The sequence below is a fragment of the Aristolochia californica genome, unplaced genomic scaffold (assembly GCF_029961685.1).
Source record: "Aristolochia californica isolate CCGP_79_NKW_82.1479 unplaced genomic scaffold, dmAriCali1.0.hap1 SCAF_9, whole genome shotgun sequence".
Lineage (NCBI taxonomy): Eukaryota > Viridiplantae > Streptophyta > Magnoliopsida > Piperales > Aristolochiaceae > Aristolochia > Aristolochia californica.
In genome coordinates, this window is record NW_027182290.1 from 22,910,400 (window position 1) to 22,920,434 (window position 10,035).

Genomic DNA, 10,035 nt, shown 5'->3' on the forward strand with positions numbered 1-10,035 from the left:
ATAGAAGGAGGTCTCACAGAAGAGTCTCAGTTTAAAGGTATTTTTTTTATGTTAGTCTTTGATTTATGTTGAATTATTTAATTATATTAAGACTTATCTTTAAGTGTTGGGACAAGGGTATTTTAATTGTAATTGGATTCTACTAGTTTCCTCTATTATAAATAGTGGTTCATGTACTCAGATTACATTAAGTCAAAGAAGTTTTTCTCTTTTCCATAAATTCAACACTTCTAAACCATCTGCTTTAGTTCATTCAGATGTGTGGGAAGCAATTAATGTCCCAAATATCTCTCCAAGCCTAGTACTTTGTGATTTTTGTGGATGATTGTACTAGAGTCACATGGTTATATTTAATGAAAGATAGATCTGAAGTTTTTTTCCTATGTTTAGTACTTTTTGTGTCATGGTGGAGACTCAGTTTCAAACAAAAAAAATATTTTGACCTGATCATGCGTAGGAGTATTTATCCTCTCAATTTCAACATTGTCAAGAAAAAAGTATTACACACCAGTACTCATGTGTTTATAGCCCACGGTAGAATGGGGAGTCAGAAAGGAAAAACAAACATCTAGTTAAAGTTGGTCGAAAAATAATGTTTTCCATGCATGTCCCTCAGTTTTATTGGGCTTATGCGATTCTTATCGCTTTTTTTAATTAACCAAATGACATCCAGTGTTCTCCATGGTAGGACACCTTTTTCTATGTTATTTCTAGATTCATCCCCATTTTCATTACCCCTACCTATATTTGGTTGTACATCCTTTGTTCATCATTTGGGCCTTCTACAAAACGAGTTCTCTCCTATTGATTTTCAGGACTCCATGGATTTAGCTCATGGAGAAAAAGAGAGAGAACGAGCCATTGGGACAAAATAGGAAGAAGAAGAGGTTATGGACTTGATGTCCTAACCCTTCCCCTAATCTTAATTTATAGAGTAAAACTACAATATTACAATAATGCCCCTGGAACTAAACCTAATTACATCAATGCCTTCTCTATGATATGACTCTTTATTTACCATCATGCCATCATTGTACGGGCTTGTGGGTCTTCTCCTTGGTCTATGAGCCTTGAGCCCTTCTTCCACATCTCTTGGATGTGTGGGCCTTCCTTGGTTTTATGGGCTTAGGTCCATCTTCCAATACACTTGGATATGTGGGTCTTCCTGGGTCGTGTGGGCTTGGGCCCATCTTCTAACATCGCCTAAAGAGGTTAAATGTATTTTCCTGAGGTACTCTAAAAATTAGAAAGGATACATGTTTTACTCTCCATTCCTCAAGAAAACCTTTATTTTCACTGAATTTACATTCTTTGAAAGTCAGCCCTACTTCTCAGCAAGTTGTCCTCCTAGTTTTACACCCTCTGCTGGAAAGCCCAAGCCAAATGTGCATGGGGATGACCAGTTTCAACATGATGAGCAACTTCAAGAGGATCCTCCCTCACCCCCTGCCAACCACTCACCTGAACAATCTTCTAGTGATCCTGCTCCTCCCTCCTCTCCAATTATGTTTGGTCCACCATTTGACACTCCTCCTATTGGCAAAGAACCCTGAACTACGACATATCCACCATCTACATCGCATCCTACTTCTCATTATGTATGCACTAATTGATTATGTTCCTATTGTGTTATTTTTTTATCTGGCATATCCTCTGCTCATGTTCCCAAGAGTTATGAAGAGGCCTATGTTGATCCACGATGGAAAGCAGCCATCGATGATGAGTCCCAAGCCAATCATAATAACTCTATCTGGGACTTGACTACTCTTCCACCCAAAAGTATAATCCAGATGGAACTATTGCCACATATAAAGCATAGTTAGATGCATATACTCAGCCATATGGTATTGACTATGATGAGACATTTTCTCCAGTGGCCAAAATGAATTCAATTTGGGTTCTTACTTCTCTTGCGAGTAATTTCAAATGGAGTTTACATAAGTTGGATGTTAAAAATGCCTTATTAAATGGTGACTTAATAGAAGAGGTATATATGCTACAACCACCTGGTTATGTGGTTGAGAGGTAGAAAATCTACAAATTAAAAAAGACTATCTATGGGCTCAAACAATCTCCATGGGCTTTGTTTGATAAGTTTTTCGTAGTTGTTTCTCAGCTTGGGTTCAAAAAGTTTGAGAGTCATCACTCAATATTCACTAAAAACACCAACTGAGAGAAGATAAACATGGAAATTAATGTTGATGATATTGTTATCATTGGTAGTGATCATATTGGCATTTAGAAAGAAAATGAAGATTTAAACTGAGTTCCAAACTAAAGATCTAGGGCTTCTTAAATGCTTCTTGGGAATAGAAGTCCTCCACTCCAACTATGGCATTGTTCTATCACAAATAAAATAAGTTCTTGATCTATTACAAGAAACAAGGATGCCCGGATGTAAGCCAATTGATACACCGAAGAAGCCTAATGTTAACTTTTGTACTAAAATAGGTAGTGATGTTGATGTTAGAAGGTTCCAATAGTTAGTTGGTAAATTGATCTATCTCATGGCTACTAGACCTGATATATCTTATTTAGTAATTTTTATAAGTCTATTCATGCATAAACTCCAACAATTTCATTGAGTGGCCTTGGAGAGAATTATCAAGTACTTAAAGAAAAACATTGGTCAAGGGTTATTATTCAAGAGCAATTGACACACTAAAATAGAAGGTTTTGTAGATGCAGACTGGGCATGTTCTCCAGATGATAGAAAATTCACCTTTAGTTATTGTAAAACAGTTGATAGCAACCTTGTCACATGGAGAAACAAGAAACAATGTGTGGTGGTAAGATCAAGTGCAAAAGCGAAATACAGTTTTATGGCACATGTAGTAAGAGAGCTATTATAGCTTAAAACCTTTATGACTGAACTTGGATTCCAAGTACATATACATGTGCAGCTTTGTTGTGATCATCAAGCAGTCATCGACATTGCAACCAACTATGTATCTCATGAAGAACAAGACACATCGAGATAGATTGTCACTTTGTTTGAGATAAATTACATGCTGGTGTGATATTTGTGCAGTATATCCCGTCCAAGAATCAACTAGCATACATTTTTACAAACATGATTGGTGCAAAGATCCTCTCAAAAACATGTTACAAGCTGGGGATCTTAGATGTTATCTCACCAGCTTGAGGGGAGTGTTGAAGGAAATAATGGCAATATATGTAATTAAGTGAGAGAGTGTCATAGTGATGTAATTATGTGTAAAGTCTATGGTCCTTCTTTTCTTTCATGCATTAGGGTTTACACCCTCAAATCTATAAATAAGGAATAAGGGGGAGGGCTCATAGGTTCGTGGTCCTCTCTCTTTTCTAGTCCCTCTTTGTGTCTCTCTTGCTGTTTGTCTCTTGTTTCTTCTTCTTCTTCCAGTCACTTCTCTCAAACCCTAAACCTTCTAAGCATGCAACCCTAGAATCTAATAAGTCCACCCCTTAGAGATAAAACTATGAATTAGAGATTATGTAGACAATTAAATAATGATTCAATTACTAAACCAGAGATATTGTTGAATTTCTAGAAAAGAGAAATACTTCACTAACTTGTTGTAATTTGAGTACAATGAGCCTCTATTTATAATAAAGGAAATAGTAGAATCCAATTATAATTAAACTACCCTTATACCAGTTACACCCAAAGTTAAACACTACAAGATAAGTCCCAAAACAATAGAACAACTGAATATAAATAGAAGACTAACATAACTAAAACAACTTTAACTGAGACTCTTTTGTTAGACCTCCTCTTGTGGGACTCTTGTAAGGCTCTACCATATTCTAGCTCTGTGAGATTTCTTACTATGAGAGTCATGTAAGACTCTTTCATATTTGCTCTTAAACACATTTGCAATTAGAGTTGTAAGTCATTTATGGACACTCCAATGAAAGTGTATCTTAAGGTAACACAGGAAATTTTGAGGAACTTAAAGTTTGCTACTAGATAAGGATTGTGTTATGAACCCCATGGACACTTAAAACATTGTAAAAATTTTAAATGTCCACTATGTGAGCTTGAAGTTAGATGATAAAAATATACTACAAGATATTGCATATTTTTGGGAGATAATCTCGTCAGTTGAAAAAGTAAAAATAAATAAAATGTAGTTGTCTGATCAAGTGTTGAAGCTAAATATCGAATGATGACACATACTCTTAGTGATCTTATGTGGGTAAAATATGTGCTGCGAGAATTTGGTCTAAAAGGAAGTGGTCCATGGAACTGAAATGTGATAACTAAACAACAATAATTATTGCTAGTAATCCAATGTTTCATGCACAAACCAAATATATAGAAATGGATTGCCATTTTATTTGTGATGTAATGTTAAGTTGTAAAGTGACTATTCGATATGTAAGGACCACTAACCAAGTTGGAGATTTATTTACCAAGTCCTTGGAAAGCATCTACTCATTGATTATTATCTAAGCTAGGATTAGTAGATATATATATCTCACTATGAGGGGGAGTGTCAAAGTTCATGGGTATTTTGATAATTTTACTAGTGTATTGTTTTCTAAAGTTCTAGTTAGTAAGAGGTGAATTATATATGTTCATTGATGTAAGTTTCATTCTTTATTATTATTGTTTAATGGCTATAAGTAAGATAAGTAGAATAGGAGTGTTTTGGTCTTTTTATCTTGTAACCACTTAAAGCTGTTTGATAAAAGAAGCTAGGAGTCGATTAGATACCCTAACCAAATTGTTTTCCCATGCAGTCCTTTCCCCTCTTTTTCCTCTTCTTCTCTCTCACTTTCTCCCTTCAAAGTTTTTCCTTTATCTTAGTTTACACATATTATTTGTTTCATATTTCCTATTTAATAAATTTTATTTTTTATCTTTCTCATTAAGTATTATTTCCTCTTAATTATATAATTTTTAATTTTTGATAGAAATTATTTTCTAAATTAATCACTCGCCGTTTTTTGCTCCTCGATGAAAACATTGAGTGAGAGTACCTCACTTGAGTCACACTCGCTTTCTCTTACTTCACTTGTGTGGTCATTTGTTTATCATTGGGAAAGTTATTAGATGAGTGCAGTGGGCCTCACTTCAATCACACTTGTACGTATGAATTGATATTTAAATTAATCTTACCCATAAGATATATACAATTTATAGGACTAAAATATTTTAAATTTCCATTTGACTTTTTTGAATATCAAATATATAGATATATATGTAATATAATTTATAAATAAATTATATAAGTGTAAACATGAAAATTTAATCATCAAATTAGACACATGACCGACTGTCCAAATCATCGACATTGATCAATTATCAAGATTGAATGAACTTGATTGTTAATTGATTGATGGTCAAAGTTAAAGTTCTCGATGATCAAAGCATTGGGGTTTTGTCAAATAATTTGTCAATTGTCAAAATCAGAGTTTCGATCAAAATCAGGATCAATTGCTAAGATTAATGCCCTATCAATGGTCATGATAAAGCCAATCACTACCTGATTCCCACATAAGTAGAGGAGATGGCATATGGGTAAGACATGGAGTCATAGAAAAACTCCACTTAAGGGATATAGATGGAACTTTGAAATGGATGAGATGTTATGCTCTCATGAGAAGATAATTAATGTTGCTATATATATGTCTCTCATTTTGCATGTGTGCCTAGCCAAAGAAATAGAGAAAAAAAAAGGGAAAGACAAAGGTAATGTGGTTGAACCACTCCACCACTGTATAAATAGAGATATCCCTTAGGTGTTTGGAGGAGGAACTTTGGAAGAGAAAATTTGTAAAAGAGAGGAAACGGGAAAATTTATCCAAGTTTCAGTGTGTTGAAACTCGATTTGTGATAAAAGAAAAGTTCTAATTGTAATCCTGACACCTCAAATCTCAAATAAACTTGAAGCCCTCTCGAATTCCTATAGTGACTACAAGAAATCATCTTTGTTGGTACTTTATTATTATCCTTGGAGCCGCTACACTTAATACAAGATTAAACTTTCTCATCAAACATTAAATGGAGGCTAGTCAACCTAGAGACTTCCAATGCATCATCAAATCAAACAAAGCTCGAACCAAGTTTGTGTATGGAGATCGAATTAATGGACGCTTTAGAGAATTATCTCTCTTTATATTTATTATTTATGGCTATTCACTGTTAGTTCTTTTTGTCCCTAATGGTGCATTTGATTACAAGGAATAATGACTTTGGCTAGCAAGGCTAAGTGTATATTTTAATAAATGTATATAACTAACTATTTCATGGGTGCTAATAAATGTATATTATGATCCAATCATCACACAGGCTTTTTGCTAGTGGAGCTCAGGAGGAACTTTTCTCACGGGGAGCATGCAGAGCGCTGGAGGGAGCGTAGCCGACGCTACGGAAAGTGGAAGGGAATGCCGATTCACCCACGAACGAGCGAGTTCAAGTGTAAGGAGTGCGGGTTCATCCGGGTACGTGCACTAACGCGTTCAGATTTCACCAGTATTATTTTGATTGGTTATTTAGATTAGAGCAACGGGTGGAGTGTCTGCTGAGATTCACAATAATGTATATGGAGTGCCATAAAGTCTCGGCTTTTAACTTAATTGACTCCAGTCGAGGAGGGGGTAAAGTTGGTGTCGTAATCTTTGACCAAATAATGCTTTTGATACGAGAGAAAACAACGGTTCTCTCCAGTTTTTCTCTCGGTCTCTGTTCTTTCTTTTTAAACAAAATTTCCTCTGTTTTGCTGAGTGACTCTTTGCGATAAATTCGGAATCTCAGCTCTCTGCGACTCTTAGCAAACCCCGAGCATGCCTCTGGCTTCGATCCTGCGGTAAAACCCATTTAATGATTGAATCTGTTTTTATCTCCAGTGGAATTTCTAAGACATCTTCATCATCCAAAATGACAAAGTAAGCACTGTTAATGACCACACCGCGTGGAAAAATGATTCTTCTCCCTTGGAAAGAAACAAGATTTGTCGCCTAATCTTTCCCCGCTCATACCCCCACTTGATCAGAATGCAGTCAATTTCCAATTTCCAATTTCCGCAGTTGTAACTTGTGCTAGTTTTCCCCGTTTCCATTCATAACTACCTTTAAAAATGGCGGAATTTCCAGTACGCCGTCATTGGCGCGTCAAAAAGACTGATCCTTCATGAAGTAAGTAATCGGAACGGCTCTTCAAATTCTCAGACAGGAAGTCAATGAACAAGTACTTCGATTTCCACATTAGGTGATCAGTCTCTGATCTGTTTCATATCACATGGCCGAAAGCCATAAGAAGCCCTTGGACTCTGGACTTGTTGGCCACGATGCAAATTGAGAGAACTTGTTCCGTTCTTCGTCGGTGGAGCTTTTAGTTTGCCGAAGGTCTTAGCATTGTTTTTTTCCTCAACAGAAGAACCCACCCAGTTACTGCCTCAGTGCTTACAGTGCAGAAACGAAAAGATTTCTGGGGCGGGTTGAGGCCTTGAGGGAACTTCATTTTGTATTAAAAAAAAAAAAAACTGCTAAAGTGATTTGGTATACAAGTTTTCCAATTCCGGTAAGGCCTGCTTAAGCTGGTATCATTACTAGCAATCATCAGTCGCATATGCACCGACGTTTGGGCGTATTTTACTGTGCAGCTGGAGATGATGGCGTTTTCATGGCCGGGTTCAGAGAAGAGGGTGGATACCGACGAATCAATCAATCGATCCCCTTATCTTAATTTGCTCTCTGATCTTCTTCGGGCCCCACACTGAGATCATGATTAACAGCACCATGCGTAGTTTAGTCTCATAATGCCTCTGGCGTTTGTCAAGGATTTAACCTATTCCCGTTTACCCTTTTAGAAAGCATGAGCCACACAGGAGTGGTGATTCGTGGATCGTGATGAAAGCAGGTAGACGGCAATTCCCTTTTCGATTTTATTTCGTTTCTCTATTTTGAAATCCTATAAATCGAGAGCATGAGCATGGCCATGGCACCCATCTCCCAGCTTTCGTCTTAGCCTCCTCTCTGTAACAAATTTCGCCTACGGAAGATGAAGCTTTCACACTTGGCAGTCTGCGTGATCGTGGGTCTCCTCTTGGCTGGAGAGGCTCAGGTTTCGACGTCGCTCGTTTGCAATGCCATGGAACTGAGCCCGTGCGCAACGGCAATCTTCTCGGCGGCTCCTCCATCCGGAGCATGCTGCGGTAAGCTGTCGCAGCAGAAGCCTTGCCTGTGCAAGTACCTGACGGACCCGAATCTGCGCAAGTATATTAACTCGGGGAATGCCAAGAGGGTGGCCAATGCATGCAGGGTGCCCTTCCCCAAGTGCTGATTCGACCTCCATGACTTTCAAGAAAGTTGAATTTTCATCTAGTTTGGGTCAAGCGATGCGAATGGCGTTCTCTATCTCTGTTTAATTTTCCTCCGTGTTTCTCAGTGTAATTCCTGCAAATGGTTGCTAGTAGTAATGTGGACGTGGGTCTCCCTTCTAGAATAAACGATTTGATCTATTTTGGCTTCATAGGTTTTCGATTTCTGCAGTACCAAAAGCGCTTTCCGAGAATCCTCTCCTCCTGAGGAAGATGCTGGGGAAGAAAACCTGAAAGAGTGAGTACAGGCTCGGATTTTGGCATCTCAACCGCTAAAGAAATGACATCATTTGTTTTTATTTGTTAAGTCAGATCAAGAGTGTCCGGTAGCATAGGCGTTTCACATGGAACCCAAAGAAAAATTTTCAATTAAATATGTTATCAAAAAAAAAGAATGAAAATTTTTTGACCCGGAAGATTGACAAAAGAGAACCATGACAGTAAAGTCCAAGCTCAAATGATTAGCCAAGACAATAAATGAATATCACAGTAGCAAAACGGAGAATGAAGAGCTACCAAATTCGGGCCTGACTCGCTTTCTGCCGTCCTTTGTAGTAGTAGTAGTCTAGGGTAAAGATGCACATGGGGTTGTTCAATAGGAAATTTGTTCTAAACCTAACCCAACCTGTATTTGGTGAAGGCGCCTTTCTACGAAAGGACTGGAGGTGCAATGGCAGAGCTTATGTAGCCTATCGTAATTATATTTGCAGACCAACAGATTGGGAAACTTTCCTAATACCAAGTCAGACAAGCACCCTAGGACAAAGGTTAGTGAAATATTTAAAGAGGACTAAGAATATGCTGATGGTTTGCCGATGATATTTTGATGGTTATCTTGCCACAACAAATGACTAAATCGGATTACTTGTTTGAGACTACTTGTTTGAGCCATGTAAAGTAACAAATTATCCTTATTTCATATGAGATCAGCCTTTAAATTTCTTATGTGATTATGCATCGGCCATAGCTGATACCTTTGGGAACTAAATCATAAACCTAATAAATTATAGAAGCAAGATAAAAACCATTGAAATTAACATGCCTTACCACACAACATTACCATGAGTTTTTATGTTTTGCATGATATAGGTGATACAAATGTGAATGTATGTTGATCACTCTATAAAGCAATGCTCACAATTAAATGGAACTCAATTTCAGAAATTCTTCATGTCTTTATAAGGAAGAATAGACTTCATTTTTCAAATGTTTTGTCACTATTATTTTCCAGCATTATGTTGTTTTTGTTGAACCTCCACTGATGTACTAATTTCATTACATCAGACTTTATGGCAATCTAGTTTGCACTCATATTTCAAGCCTCAATTACTATCAACTCCAGCAACAATCACATGAACCTTACTCCACCAGTCTGGCTAGTTGTGGTAGCAAATCATGTCCTATAGATCATAAGCTCAACCAACAGAGCTGCAACTGTGCCTGTCCATATAAAGGAACTTTGTATCTCAAAGCACCATTCTTTCGTGACTTATCAAACAATACATTATTCCATGCACTAGAAATGCGCATGTGGATGATTATCTTCAGGTTCAATTGGATCACTTCCGCTTCAATAAATTTATATAAGGTCATACTGCTAATGGTCTATCCATCTTTCTAGAATCATAGGCACCAGCAGGAAAAGATAGTGGGATGGAACATTAAGCCCCAAATGGAACAATAGGAGAGAGCTTAATGTTATGAATTTAACGCCGTAATTCCAAACTAA

The 10,035-nt window shown here is 37.1% G+C and overlaps 1 protein-coding gene across 1 annotated transcript; it reads left to right on the forward strand.

The window, feature by feature from the left end:
- The first annotated feature begins 7,762 nt into the window (after nucleotides 1-7,762).
- Nucleotides 7,763-8,458, forward strand: LOC137941587 (non-specific lipid-transfer protein 2-like). The gene has a single exon (XM_068787065.1). It carries the CDS (start codon nucleotides 7,988-7,990, stop codon nucleotides 8,267-8,269), a length of 282 nt encoding a protein of 93 aa, XP_068643166.1. The 5' UTR covers nucleotides 7,763-7,987; the 3' UTR covers nucleotides 8,270-8,458.
- Nucleotides 8,459-10,035: the final 1,577 nt, after the last annotated feature.

Excerpts from the sequence above, each read along its gene's own strand:
- LOC137941587 (XM_068787065.1), top strand. The coding sequence starts at position 7,988 with ATGAAGCTTTCACACTTGGCAGTCTGCGTGATCGTGGGTCTCCTCTTG.